Source organism: Cyprinodon tularosa, unplaced genomic scaffold (genome assembly GCF_016077235.1).
Source record: "Cyprinodon tularosa strain WSP-4 unplaced genomic scaffold, ASM1607723v1 ctg42, whole genome shotgun sequence".
In the NCBI taxonomy this organism is placed as follows: domain Eukaryota; kingdom Metazoa; phylum Chordata; class Actinopteri; order Cyprinodontiformes; family Cyprinodontidae; genus Cyprinodon; species Cyprinodon tularosa.
In genome coordinates this window covers 2,933,565-2,948,977 of record NW_024039141.1, presented here as the reverse complement: position 1 = coordinate 2,948,977, position 15,413 = coordinate 2,933,565, and the positions used below count along the sequence as shown (strand labels likewise).

General features: G+C 38.1%; 1 protein-coding gene across 1 annotated transcript; it reads right to left on the bottom strand.

Moving 5' to 3' along the window:
* Positions 1–9,700: 9,700 nt before the first annotated feature.
* On the bottom strand, positions 9,701–15,262 carry si:dkey-27i16.2 (regulator of cell cycle RGCC-like). The gene is made up of 5 exons (XM_038299073.1): positions 15,103–15,262; positions 14,013–14,168; positions 13,300–13,380; positions 10,833–10,895; positions 9,701–10,284 (listed from the first exon to the last, which is right to left on the bottom strand). Exons 1-5 carry the CDS (start codon positions 15,122–15,124, stop codon positions 10,277–10,279), a joined length of 330 nt encoding a protein of 109 aa, XP_038155001.1. The 5' UTR covers positions 15,125–15,262; the 3' UTR covers positions 9,701–10,276.
* Between the last annotated feature and the right edge of the window lie 151 nt (positions 15,263–15,413).

The following is a 15,413-nucleotide window of genomic DNA, read 5'->3' as shown; positions in this document are numbered from 1 at the left end:
TTTTTTTCTCTCTGTTCAAGTATTTAGACTTTTTGTTAAATCTAGCTTTGGAAATTTCTACATGACAAACAGGAGCAATTTTAGTTTGCAATGTTATTCTGTGCATATTTTTCTTTATCAGAACAATTGAAGTCAGATCAGCTCAGATCGCCATACGCTTCAAAAAACACCAAAAAGTAAGTAATTATATTGTTTTTTGTATATGACTAAAGGGATACACGCCTGTTGCGGTAGTTTAAAGTGTATTTTTCATGCAAAACTAAAGGGATAAACTAAAGGGATAAATGGATTTTGACAATGGGTATGCTGGTCTGACCGGGTATGATCATCTGACAGAACACCACCTCCTTCAACAAGGACCAGGAGCCACTAGATGAAGGTTTGGAGTAAAGAGAAAAATGTAACACTTTTGTAACTGCATGCAGAGTGGAGATTATTTTGCTTTAAAGATTCGAATGGTTGTGTACATGGATGCTAGTCGGAATGGCAATCTGTAAAAACCACCTTTCTCTTTCCGAATGGTTTTCTTTTCTGTGTTTAAGCTCTGTCCATTAAACTAAATCTGATTTGAAACACGGTTAGTGATGGGGAGTGTTTAAACCAGAATAGGGGTCCCAAAGTCATTTCTTTCCTATACCCCCATTGCACCAGCTTTGTACAACCCACCCTGTGTTTGAGGAAACTGTACATAAAACAAGTGATATTTCTAATGTTTGTTTGATGTGTTTTATCAATTACAATTTAATCAAAAGTCATTTAGAACCAATCACTGTTAATTTCATCAAATAGTTTCATTTTTTAAAGCAAATTCAAAATCGTCATTTTGGCAAATGCTCAGATAAAATGCAGCTATGTATATCTGCTGCAAATGAGGCGTTTCTACCTACGTGATCAGCATCTGAAACAGGGTCTAATGTCTACCACATTTCAGAGATTGGTCTGATTGCAAAAACAGAGACATACTGTTGAATGTGAATTACCCTTATTTTTCTTGTTCTCTTCATTGTTCCTTGCTGTCCTACCTAGTAGATAGTGAATAGAAACCCAAAGTTGTAAAAATGCATGTTTAAGAGTAAAAATCCTTATTCTGTAGAAAAGTGGGTTTATTTTTTTTAACAGACAAATAGTATAATAGTTGGATCTTGAGGGAACATCATGTGGCAAAGTGAGCTAGACGCCGATTTCCCTTATTTGAGCTGATTAGCTTGTTACTATGGATAGAAATAAAATGAACACTTCTATTATTATTATTATTAATTCAATAGAGTAAGTGCAACCACAGCTATTTTTAGTGTATAACACCACCATTTATGTAAAAACTTTCATACAGATGTAAGAAGAGAACATTTATTAGATTTGACAGTGAAATATTAAGAGCAAACTGTAGGACTGTTTCTCACCATCTTACCCAGAAAACCTGTTGTCCTGTTATAGATCACATCATCATTTACCACATTGAAAAGGTTCACAGTGTTTGCTGCTCATTTACATTTTTCTCAACACTTGAGCTTCTTCCTGCATGATAAACAGTGTTCAGTTGTAGGGAAATGTAAAGGAAGCCTTCAGCAAACGTCTTGTTTGTTTTCCATTAGCCTGAAGCAAGCAGTCTGTGCAATTTACAAAATCCTGTATTTAAATATTTAAGATTGATTACTGAAGCAGTTTGTTCCTCATTTAGTCTGATTCTAAACATAGACATTGCTGTTCTTTAGCACCTTAAAAATAATAGTGAATACATCAGCAAGAATTACACGGCATGATTCAAGCCGTGAGGGGGGAAAAAAATCACACTATAAATGGGAAGCATTTGTCGCACCCTTTCGTGTGTGTTTCCTTGACAATTGCAGGAAACACCTGCACTCCGATGCCACACAACTCATGCAGCAATAAACACTACAAATGTATTTATTTTCGTAATTTTCTGCCCTCACACTGAAAAAAATATCCATAAAAAGATAGTCAGGTGCAAGAGCTCCTGGATGTTGTACAAATTTGGAGTTACTTTTCAACAAAGTGTTACCCAATATACTAATTTGATGTTAAAACATACTATATATAATGGTAATATGTGATTAGTAAACATTAACTGTTTTATAACAGTTACTTTTAATTGCCAAAAACAAGCTAAAGATGGGTGGCGGATTGGCAGGAAAATATAGAACAAAATCATAGCCCAACCCTACAGCAGTTAAAGCATATTACACTGCAAAAAATGGAAATCTAAATAAGTAATTTTTGCTCAAATTAAGTGCATTTTTCATGAATTGAGGAGGCAAGTAAGACACTTTGCCAATGGAACAAGACAATTTACATTTAAAATAAGAAAAAAAACTATTGCTTTTTCTTATTTCAAGTGTATATTATCTAATTATCTTATTTAAGGAGTAAAAATACTCATTCCATTGGCAGATCATCTTATTTGGCTGCTCAAATTAAGGGTAAACACACTTAATTTAAGACATCTTTTACTTAATTCTAGATGTTTTTTTGCAGTGTAGTGGTTTTAGTTGTTATTCTCACTTTGAAGCACCTAGCTGTTGTGCAGTTTGGGTGGTGCATTACATGCAAACAGGAAATTCAGACCAAGTTTCAGATGTTTTATGTCTTTCTTTCTCTATGGCAGTCCTGAGGCTTGTGAAGTTTCTTAAGGATTATGGAAACATATAGCTCCTTAAGACATAGATATAGAAAAAAAAAACTAGAATAAACAAAACACAGTTGGTGCCTTTAACCCAAAAGCTGGTTTATATTGCTAGGGAGGTTTACCGAAAAACATGTCTCTGTTTGTTGGGTTTAAGAAGAATCTAGAATGAGCCTCATTGTACTTTATAGCCATTTTGCACTACACAATGACTTCTTTGGACTTTACAAAGTCTTTTCACAGGAGGAAGTTTTGCAAAGAAAAGGTGGTGAAGGCTGTATAATAAACCTAATATCAGCATGTTTCTTTAGATCAATATGTCTTTCAACCTACTTAGTAGTTACCGCAAGCTAGGTCTACCTATAACCAGTATTCCTAAAAAATACAAAGTAATATGTGTGAAGTGTTTAACTAGCTTCCTCTTGGCTGATTAAGATTCAGCAAGGTCAGTTCATATTCACCAAGGATTCAATGAGTAGTTTTATCATTGAGGAACATGCAAATACTGGGATTACTATTGTAAATATTTTTGTCACTTGTTCCGTCTGTAAAGGAACAAGGAACGCTTCCTCTAAAGGAACGCTTCCTCTAAATCAGACATTGGTTTCACTCACCCTTTCCTTTTAACATTCTATAGCATGACCGAAACCTTTGCTTGTATCTGTGTTATGAGCAGCAGTAAATGCTTTACCCTACTCTGTCTTCTTCTTGTGGCTCTGCTAGAATACCAAAGTGGTGATCTCAGTGCTTGATCCAGGATCAGTTATGTAACTCCCAGTCTGAGACCGACCATTCATATTGTGTGTGTCGGGTTGTCTTGGCAGCTAATGTGTGTGTTGGGTGATTTAACAAAGTAATTCCTCGGGAGTGCGTTGTTAGCCCGGACCAGTTGTGGAACTCACAGGGGAGAGGTTTTGCCCGACTCTCTCATCAAGCAGATGACAGAAGGCTACGTGCTCCGCATGCTGCTCTCATCTTGTCCATGATAGCTACACGCAGGCCATATCTCTGCTTCATTTACTCATTGTCTGATAATAACAAGTGTCTCCTTTTTGCCATACCCAATTACATCTTCATTATCCTCCTATTTAGCTTAGAATAAACCTGCATTGTGTTTGGAGATCCTAAATCTATGTGACACTGATTACTGGACTATGTTAGCCTATAGGTGAAGGCTATAAGGGGTCCAGTATTTATTATGCCTTAATCTTTCAGGTCCATTCACCGTCTCATCACAGCAACAATTCCTTTTAATTCAGTAGCTAATGGACTCTGAACATTCATTATTTAGTCTGTCTGCTGTCTAAACAATGACGGGCTGACATACTGACCTCTCGTTTTGGCGTGTTGTCAATCAAACCCCCGTTTCATAGTAATGAGTGGATAAACAATGGGGAGGTGTTCCCCTAAGACAAACTGATTTATTATATTTGATCTCATGAAAAAGCAATCTAATAAAAATCATGCAACACAATTAGCCGCTTGTTATTTTCTGGGTATGATAAACAGTGGATTAGTGCTGCAGCATTGTCCCAGCTCTGAGGCGAGATAGGGAGATACAGAAGCCATTCAGGTACCGATTCTCAACATTTCTGTAAACATCTAGAAAGTTCATATAATGGTGTTTATGTTTTGTGTAGACAATTCAGATTGATTGAAGAGATTATGAACAGCAAACATGTTCTCACAGATTTTCTTTAAGATTTAGTTCTGGGCTTTCAATGAGCCATTATGGCAGATCAATATAAATTCATATAAACCTTTCCAACGTACAGTGCTATACATCATTGTTTAGTGTGTGCTGGGAGCCTCTTTCCCATTGAAAATAGCGCATTAAACCAGGTTTTTCAACCATTGGTTGACCCACTAATAATCAGCATTTTGCTTCCATCCCACTGGCAAAAAAAGTTGAGTCTAACCCCTGCGTGGCCTCTGCCTCCCGCAGCTGCATGTCTGGTGACACCATCATGCTGGGTTACCGTTGATGATATCATCAGTGCAACAGAAATCAAGAAAGTAAACAATGGAGAGCAGCACATATGCAAACCAGGATGTAGTAAGTGTGTTTTATTGTTTTGCTCTTTTGTCTCTCCAAATCCCTCTCACCAGTGCTGCTCCATGTTAATTGAATGTAAACAGAGTTGATTTGGCTTGTTAGATCAGATGCAACTGGTGCGATATGCTGACATCCATATGTTGCATTAAGTGGTGTCACGTAATTTAGTGGATCAACCCGGCTCTGGTGTTTCCACGGCATGCCGATCAAAACAGAGGCATATTTAATGCAGCTCATTTGCTGAGTAATTTGACCCGGGTACACACGCCTCAGTTAGCTGTTCCCACTGCCGCTAAAGGCCGATTGTTCCCGGCAAAGGTGTATAAGTATCAGTTTGCTGGCTAGCTCCTCTGTCCCAAGAATGGGTAGACTAGCATGATGCTACCATCATGCTAGTGCATAAATTAAGGCATAAATTAATTCAGTGCATAAATTAAGGCATTTTTATCACAATTTAATAAAAAAAACAGATTTACTGTATAATATAACTGCAAAAGGCAGAAATAAACATAAAATTGCTAAGCTCTCTGTTTAGTCTGCTACAAAAAAAATAAAGGAGAGTAAACAGAGAGCTCTAGAACTTCACTAAAAGACTATTTTAAAAAAAAAATGTACTCGTCTTCCTTTTCAAAGTATCAATAATGTGTTGACACTATATAGAAAAAGGTGGGTTTCACAGTTTGGGTGCTCATTCTTTAAAAAAGCAATTCCCAATTTTTGTAATAAGCCATTGTTGGTTTTAGCCACAACCAACAACTGTTCAGGAAACCTTAAAATGGGGGTTGGGGGCATTTTGGTGTCCCCTAAATGACTTTTGGCAAAACTCTAAACAAAAATGGTTGTTTATTTGTCGTCTTTCATTAAAGTTTGATTTATGGAGCGCATGGCTAATGATGTTATCAGATTATTCCGCTTCCAGAGTTACCGTGAGTCTTGGAAGGCTCACTGCATGGCCACGTCTTTGTACAGTAGCAGTGGTGTTTTTCACTATGGGCCATATGAACAGTTGCCAGGGGCATACGATTGGGAGATAGGTGATAAGGGAATAAAAAGTGCTCAGAGAAACATTTGAAGCTTAAGTTTAAACACCTTAATGTTCCTTAACGTCTTTAAAACCTTATTCTTGACCTGTCTGCTGTTTCTTTGGATTTTAAGATGATGTTTTATCACCAATGTTCTCTGATGATCTCTAAGGGCGTTTTAGAACCTCTTGTACTAGATTTCATTTGTGGATTTCAGAGTAAAGAGGGCAGAATACAAACAGACATAAGCAAAATGGGAAAATATTTGAGGGGAGTGATTACTTTAACAAGGCCTAATTATTCAGAGCTAAATCTAAAGGGTGAAGCAATTTAGAAAGTGGATAATAATTTTTTTTTTTTGTTCTACCTGTTCTCCGGCAACACATTTCCTTCAGTTTTGCAGTTTCTCTTCTTTAGTCTAAAAACAGGATGTGCTTCTCTTTTGTCAGGGAAGTTCCATCATGCCAACTTTGTTACAATCCTGAGCAGCTGTGGCCTCAATCAGTCACTCTCTCCCTTTTTTTTTTTACAATAAGTGGAACAGAAAACAAAGTAGAGGCAGGTTACTTCTCACTACCTCTGCGCATTCCCCTTTTTGCCTTAGAAAACTCTGGTTTTCCTTTCTGGTCTCTTTCTGTTCCCATTCATCTCTTTTGCCTTTACAGGAACATCAAATGTGAAGCTCATTTGCTCTGCTGCGGCTATCTGTCCTTATGCTTGTACAGGTCAACAGGGTTAAACAGAAGACTGAATTACAGAGCTGAATCTAGGGAACAAAGGGTTCTTTAATAAGACATGAAAAGATAGGGGCTGTTATCTTGTGTGTTTTTATTTTGTGCTCCGACATTGTATTATAATGTAGGTATACTTATGCACTCTATCCATTTTCAGTGGTGCTTAAGGTCATGTCGGTTCAGCTGTGTGGGGATTTATAGAGCCTTGCAAAAGGATTTATACCCCTTGATTTTTTTCCACAAAGTATTTCAAGGATATAAATACTTTTGCTAAGGACTTTATAAGGATAGCACTACGAGTATCAAATAAACCAGTTCTAACTAACTGTCTTTGTTTCCCAAAGACATAAAATCTCTCCCTTACTTTTTGTGAGCCAAGAAAAACAGATTTTTTTTGTAATTACAATAAGATGTCATCCCACATATTTCTAATTAATGACTGACGGGCTTAGCTCCTCGTTCAGCCATATTTTGACCAGATGTGGCCATCCCTCAACAGGCTAAAAATAATTTTGCGTCCAACAGCTGGAATACACCGCAGATGTCCCACGTTATGAGATTCCAAGTAATGAGTGAAAAATCACACTTTACGACCACAGCATCCAATGCACACTCCTGTGGGTTTCTTTGACAACTGCAGGAAACACCTGCACACAGATGTTACTCTCTGTGCCAGTGGTATACCTAAGTGAAATGACAGCAGAATATAAACACAGCTACACTTGCAGTCTCCCGTCGCCACAGTCTTTCAGCTGTGACTGGAGGTAGAGAAATTCTCTTTCTCCTAGCATGTTGTGACTGTTGAGTGTGAAAGACTGTTCAGTTTTAAATCTTAGTATTGACAAAAACTCAAGAGGTATTTAAGAAAAGAATGTATCAATTGTATACCAAGTTATCACACCAGTATATTTATATAAAGGCCAAGAACAAAATACATTAAAAAAAAAACAGTTTATGAAATTATCTTTAAAAAAACAAAAACATGATTTCATGTAAAGGTTTATCTTCTGTTTATAAATCTTGCCCTTCTGAGGCTTTGTGAAGGCAAATATGTGTTTTGCATGGTCCAAGTTTAATAATGGAGAAGCTATTAGTCAGCTTTATATTTTCTTAATATATAAAAACTATTTATTTTCTGAGAATGTGTTTATTTAAGAGCAACTTTGCACATTAACAAACACCTAGAAAAAGCCTTTATATTAGACTATTTTCCATGTGAATCCAAGATTGTTCATGCTTCTTACCCTTCTCTAAAAAGTGCTTTAAATCAGTCCTATGGTCGTTATGCTGGGTCAGATCCTGATGTTTGAAAAAGGAGGCAGAATAAAGCGTAAGCCTCACTGCATGCAGTTATTCAACCCTTTACGCTAAAACAGGTTCTGGAAAAAGTGTACCATCTCAATCTGTCTTTTGGATTGCTGATTAATTTTGAGGTTCGGCTGATCAGGTCCGCTTTCATCTTCAGCTTCTATTGGAAAGTTTGCTTTAAGGGACTTCATTTAATCACATTTTTCTTGCACCATTTCTCTCTCTCTCCAATCATCTACAACTTCCGTGACTTAACCTGTCAATACTGTCTCCCCCCACTACAACCCGCACTACCACTGTGACGTCAGTTCCTGTCAGCTCTGGGCGCAGGAGAGCTGCACCTCGTATCTCCTATCCTTTTGCATTGCAACTTTTATCGAGAGTCAATGACCAAAGACTTTTGCACCCCAGGGCGTAATCTGACTAGGAACGAAAAAGCTTTACTCGTCATTGAAGATTAAATATGTATCTTGCACATCTAAAGAACATATTAATATATTTCAAAATATAAAAAAAAAAATGTATAATATTTTATCTTTTATTTGTGTTTTTATGTCTTACTCAAGGTCATTGGGTGGGCGGGGTGGGGACATAGCACCCTCCATTGGCCAGGTGCCACCGTGTATATATATATATATATATCAATTTAAACTGAAGAAAACTTATTTTATATGTCTTATTAAAATCTCATCTTGTAAAAAAAATCTGTTTCCAGTTAATACAGCTAAAATCACACACAGCGTTTCACATCGGATGGACGTCATCAGAACATTAAGACTGTATTTTCAAAAAGAGATCTTATCTTTTAAACCTCAGACATTTAGCTCTCTGAGAGCTTCCGAAAGCAAAACACATTAAAAAAATCAGCCTTTCCACCACCAGTCAGTGGAGGACATTCAGAACAACTGGGCTGTACAAGCTATTTTAATCTGAAAGCAGACTTTAAGGTGTTGAAAGAATTAAAACGCCATAAAATGTCATCATGGGGCTTCCAGGAGGAACTGGCTACTGGAGATATGAAAGTACCTCTAAATAAGCAGAAATAAACTAGAAAAATAAACCTGCCATGGCAGGTTTGTAAGGAGGAAACCTTTTCTCTGTAAGAAAAGCTTCACTAAAGAGAGAATATAGAGAAAGACTTCCAGAATAATGCTAGTTAGAAAGTGAATTTTGATTATTTGGGTTACAAGAGCGGAAGACATTTTAGGCATAAAATAAACTCAGTCTTCTATGCTTTCTACCAACTGTGCAGAATTGTGGGGTAAGTGTCAGAGTTGGGTAAGACGTTGGCTAACTGTTATGGTAACCTGACCACATTCTGAAATGACAAAATGAGATCAGCTCATTATAATGGGATTCACTATAAATAATACTGTAAGAGAGTGCTAAAATGACCATTTGTAAAAAATAAACGTACAAGGAAATCTTAAAAATTGAGAAATGGAGTCAAAGTGGACAACTTCTATGAAATCGTTCAATCATCACATTCAAAACTGCACTTGTATTGCATGTTTTCAATTATCTGAAACGGTTAAGTGCAAGAAAACAGGAAACACATTTAAGAAACGGTTCTCACATAAATTGCAGAAAAGTATTGAAAACAAGCCTAGTTTTTCAGAATACAATGCTGGCATTTCCCCTTTCTGCTTTCCTCACGTGGGATCCTAGGTCTGTCTGAGCGACATTTGTGGTTTTCCGGATTTGGTGGCAGAAGTGAAACTCGCATAATCAGAACAAGGTTACAGGAAACCAGAAAAACAAACAGACAGTTATGGGCGAGGGGCTGCTAAGAGACGTAGTGACACTAGCAACAGTGGTTTTGCTTGTTTGCAGAGGCAATAGCTCAGCCCAATCGAGTCATCCCTCAACTATTTTCTCAACCATTTTTTTTTTATTCCATATGTAACTAGACTAAAAACCAGAAAACAGACATCAAAGATAAAGTTTGATTCAAATGTAGCTTTATTTATGTATGTATGTATGTATAAAACAAAGTATATTAAAAAAAATATTCACAAAAACTGTACATTTTATATGTTGATACAAAAGTAGCCTTTAATGACTTACAGCAGATCTAAACTCATTGCATGTTAAGAAAAAGGCTTTCAAACTAAAGTGCAATTTGTAATTTCAAACCAGTCAAAGCCCAGGCTTTTTAAAAATACATGGAAATGAGATTTAGGGCCTTTTACTGGCATAGCACTTATGAGAATTTTAACATTCTCCCTTATACTCCGGGCAGCATTTTTCATGTCAGACAGATGGAAGTTTTGTCTATTTTGGGGGAATATGTCACACATCTTAGACCTGATGTGGTGGTGCAGACTGGACGCAGAATTGCCGAGGGGTGTCTGAGGGTGTTCTTGCATTTCAAAATTGAAGCGAGTGCCCTTTTAATTTCTGAAGGAAACCTTTTTCTCCTCCCTTGTCCCCGAAGAGGCGAGAGAAACATTCGCTCCATCAGATCTGCTCTGGCACGGATCTGACTTTCTTCTCAGGCTCCCCGTATCTCTGTTCACATCTCTGCAGAATGGGAGGAGGGAGGGGAGTGAGACAACAACCCACAGTTTATAAAAAGAGAACCATACAGGCATACATCAATGCACAGCCACAATCATGCAGTGAATAATGGGTTAGGCTTGTAAAGATACAGAGGGAGTTGCGATTAATTTGCAACATTAATTTTCTGTGTCGAGACCATTGGCAGCAGTTGATGTATGTTTTTTTCACTGTTACTCATGTGCAGGGATGGGCCGATATACACCCTCATGGGCCCCTTATGCACCATCCTTTTAGAGCTGATAGTAGGATCATGATGCTCATGCAGTCAAGTATGCCATTAACATTAAAGTGCATGTAGATAGTCCACCTCCTAGTCCCCAAACATGACATTTACATATAAAAGGTGCTCAGAGATAAACAGAAGGGCTTCTGCTTTGCATTGCTTGATTTCAGGAAGCAGGAAAAGATGCAGTACAGCCAGTGGCTTCACCTTCATAGCATACTGCAGCCCAATCATTTATCAGTTTAAGTGTAAAAAGCATAGAGACAAAAGTGAGTGAAATACATACCCGCAAGTTCCTGGTCCAGCATGTTGATAAAACTCTCAAGTTCGTCTGTGTCTCCCAGCTTGGCTGAAAAGGCAGAGGAGATAAAGAATAGAAATATAATTGAATTAGCTGTTGAATTTTAGAAAAGCAGGAATGGAACATTTCTGTCAGGAAATAGTGTCAGATTTGTAGTATTTCCTTTGGCTAATAATCCCGGGTGAAATATGAAACTAAGCAGAACTATTTTCAGCTTATTGTTTCCGAAATTAGGTCATCTTTAGTGCACAGGACATTGCGCATTGCACTGTAAAAAGTCTAACTGAATGCTGCCACCAGGCTGGACTAGCTCCAGATGCAAAAGCTAGTAAGAAAGGAAATTCACGTGGGGCGAAAGAGCAAAAATCGTTGTTCATGCACATAAATACAATGATATGTAACTGTTGTGTTTCTCTTCTATTTGCACTAACACGTTAATCAAGTTGGTGGGTTAATTTTATTCTGGAATTCTCCAGGACTATTTCCTGTCTGGCGCCTGACGTTTCCTGTTTGGCTTGTTAAAAAAATCAGGAGTTTGAAGCGAAGGCTGCAGCAGTGTCTGTCCAAACTTCCTTCTGGTGGAATTATTTTGTTTAGCCGTACGGCCTCGGTAGAGCCTGGGATATGATATGCCTTATTTTCAATTGTTGCTTGCAGCTCCAACTCAAAGCAATCTCAGTTCAAAAGATCACAGTTTCAATTCAATTCAGTTTATTTATATAGCGCCAAATTCACAACACACGTCATCTCAAGGCACTTTAGAGTTCAACCAGATCATACAGTCAAATTGATTCAGTTTTCTATCTAAGGAAAACCAGTTGATTGCATTGACTCATTGACTCAAATACAATCCCTCACACTAAGCATGCTTGTAGCGACAGTGGAGAGAAAAAACTCCCTTTTAACAGGAAGAAACCTCCAGCAGAATCAGGCTCAGTGTGAGCGGTCATCTGCCGAGGCCGACTGGGGTTCAAGGAGAGGAGTTTGCGATTCAGATGCGATCTGACTAGCCACACAGTACACCCACGAAGACAGGTCGGGGTCTTGAACAATCCAGACATGCAAAGCAATAAATAGAGGTAGGTAGTAACAGAAGAAACTTTCTTTTGGGAGGGAGGTTCTGACATGTGAAATGTAAAAAATCTAAGAGTCTGAAGTCTGGTCTTGTCCCTCATGACCAAAATATTAAACAGGTTTGATTTCCTTACGATCAGGAGCTCGTCGGGAGTTGCCAATCGCCAATGACCCCCTTCTATACTGCATGACACACGATTTGGCCAAAAGTCGCAAAGTTCATGGGGAGCTTAAACTCAATGCACTGTGGCTAATGTGAGTTTTCACTATGATTTTAATCATTTGGGCTCTTTGCAATTCTCGCACCTCAGCCACACCGCGCTCAGTTGGACCCTAGGGTAATGATTACGTTCAATGTCAGAACTTATTTGACAAACCGTAAACGTTCCAAAAACCATCCACTGGACTTGGTTTCCAAAGGTTTGAAGACGTTTCGCTTCCCCTCCAGGAAGCTTTCTCAATTCAAATGTCTGGATCCACTGTGCTATATAAAGCCCCAAACTCACTGCGGATCCAGACATTTGAATTGAGAAAGCTTCCTGGAGGGGAAATAAAACATCTTCAAACCTTTGTAAACCAAGTCCAGCGGATAGTTTTTTAAACTTTTACAGAACGACTATGACCTGGATGACTGGGAATCTTCATCAGCTTATTTAACAAACGTGTTTCAATCTCCCTTTTAGCACGCTATAGCACTTTTTTGAAAAAGACAAAAAAAAAAAAAACTATCAGAAATGCTTTTTTTTATGAAATTTTGTAAGTTGATTCCATTTTTTTCTGTTTCAATCAAGTTCTTCTAAAAAACGGATAAAAAAAAAAGCTAATAAGTCTTGTCTCTCCTTATTAGGTCAATACTACTTAATGTCTGCCCATTGAATTAATAGAAATGTCGAAGTTTTTTCTTATGTGGTGTTTGGTCGTTTGTGTGTAGGCCTGCTATGAAACGCTGCTTCCAAATGTCTAAAAATGTCAAAAGCTGCACAAATTAACCATGGAATCAGGCACAGTGCAATGAAAACATGAAGATTAATTTACAATTTACACCTTCTTGGTCAGGTTTGTGTGTGTTATATCAATTACAATCCGACAGAATGTGCATGTAAATCCTTTGGAATATATGGGGAGTCATTCATTTACACACAAGCAGACACCTGAGACAGGCGCCACACGAGGCCCTGCAGGAGAATCTCTAAGTAGGGTGCTGTGGAGCCACAGTCTCAGCAGGAGGGACTTTGTTGTTTCGTAACAAAACAGCTCGCAGCTTAATGTGAGGAGCATGCATGTTGTTGTTATGGTGATCAGAAGCAAAAGTGATAGTGATCACCGTAAGAACAATGGCTATCTGAAAAGAGATGGGACGATAGGAGGCTTGTAGTACCTTTCAGTGCCAGTGTTGTTCCTGCTTTGTAGAGCTCCTCCTCGCTGGTATTCAAACTGTTTCCCATAGATGCTCCACTGCCTGGAAGGGGGGGCAAAGAGAAATGTAGAAGAGAAAATGAGCACTAAGGGTATTCCATGCAAATGAGCTGCAGAAATGACAATACAACAGCAACATATGATGATAATAGTATGTTCTAAAGTGAAGGTAAATGCCTGTTTGTGAGTGACTCCCATGCGTCAGCTTGAACACTTGAAAGCAGCTCGTCTTTTCAAAACGTTACGGGGGCCAGCACATTTTCAATAATGACGACGCATGGGAGCAGAGGAAAACATCTCCTCTTTCATCTCATAACCGTCGACGAATGAGCAACAATAGAAAGGAAAAAAGAACGATTACAGAAGATGGGTTATCCATAATTGGAGTTCATTCCAGTTTATCATTAGCCAAACAGCCACTTTTCTAGAAGAGCGCAGGGTATGTGTCCCCTTGTACTGATAATTTCATGCAAATTAGAAGTGTCAAGCTGCAGTTGTTTAGGCTATTAAAGATCGCCAAGTGATACACACAGGGACAACAGACAGTGTTATAAAAAAGCAGATCATGTCTTTCTTGTCCCACACACCCTGCATATTCTCTCCTATAAAGCAAACATTTCTTGATTACAATGATGTTGGTTTTTGTGCATTTTATTATTTATATATTTGACTCACTGTAGTCAGAGTCTTCCACCCCGCTGTCATCAATGCGGTTCTTGGCCTCGTCCAGGACGTGCTGGTAAGAATGATGTTTGCTCTCAGAGGGGGCCTTTAGCTCCTCCACCACATCCTGGAACTCCTGCAGCACATCGCCCAGCTCCAGCTCCAAGTCTGTGGAAAATGTGACAGCAGTTTGAAAGCAGGCCCAGACTCCGCAGAAAGGAAACACCGAGGCTGACAACGAGCAGCAAGGCTGAGACGGCGATGGAGTGAGTGAAAATAAAGTTCAGCACTGAATTTTAAAAAGTTCAAATCAGTTTGATATTAAGGATCTCCAAAGTAGAGATAGGCTGATGCATCTGCCAGCTGATATTTTTGGCTGTTATTAGCATTTTTTCTTGTATCAGCATTGGCCAATATATGCATGCTTTTGCTGATTTATAAGTGTATTAAGCAGCCATGCCAGGAGATCATGTAAAGCGCACTACTCCTCCTTCTATTTGCTATTTTATTCATAACATGTTTTCTTTGATTTAAATCTTTATGTTAAAAGTGAAACTTGTGTTACATTTTTTATTATTGTTACTCTTATCATTTAAATGGAAGAAGAAAATAATCGGCCCAAAAAATAAATTGGCAGCACATTTCAGGGTTAGACTGATGTCAGAATAATTTGCAACAGCCTTAAAAAAAACTTGTATTATTCAATCTCTAGTACAAATATCCTTAAAAAGTACATAAATAGGTTAAAACGAAAAACAACACAGTTTAGTTTGAGTTTTTTTGTATCTGAAGATAAATTAGAGAAAAGAAAAAAAGAAGCCTTCTGACACTAGTGTGTTTATGACTAGCCATTACAATGTTAGGAACTTTATTATTTTAAATTTAAATTTGTCATCATAACTCCAAATTTTGGGGGATTAAATCATTGGAGCACTGATAAAGTAATTTAGTTTACCATGATGCATTTGTTTCACACAATATGCAGGAAACAAACTGACAGTTTATAGAGTTAAGAATTATAATATAGCACATTAACAGTTTTGTTTTTTTTACCATCTCTGCAATAATTCAAGGTCTGTTTTTAAGGTATTATTGGACTCACCAACTGTAATTTCTGAGGACATGATGGAAAACGAAGTTCAACACGAGCTGCCGCGTGTCTCTGCTCAGCGCAGTTTGAAGCTGTCAGGAAGCTGGAGTCTTATTCTCAGCATTTAGAAGAGCTGCCTGACCAATCAAGCTGCAGCGGAGGCTCAGAAGTCTACTGTAAGTGGAAAACAGTGGGCGGAAAGTTGAATGGTCGGAGCAGAAAGGAACTCGTTACGCAATACCTGGCATGCTTTCAACATGGAAGTGGAATATTGTAGTTTAACTTGGTCTGAAAACTTCACTAGTTTGTTTTTTATGTTGTTT

Bases quoted from the DNA above. Each gene is read 5' to 3' on its own strand.
- si:dkey-27i16.2 (XM_038299073.1), bottom strand. From the start codon at position 15,124: ATGTCCTCAGAAATTACAGTTG. The intron at 14,169-15,102 runs GTGAGTCCAATA...CATTTTCCACAG, and splicing joins GTCCTCAGAAATTACAGTTG to ACTTGGAGCTGGAGCTGGGC. The intron at 13,381-14,012 runs GTGAGTCAAATA...CCCCCCTTCCAG, and splicing joins GGTGGAAGACTCTGACTACA to GCAGTGGAGCATCTATGGGA.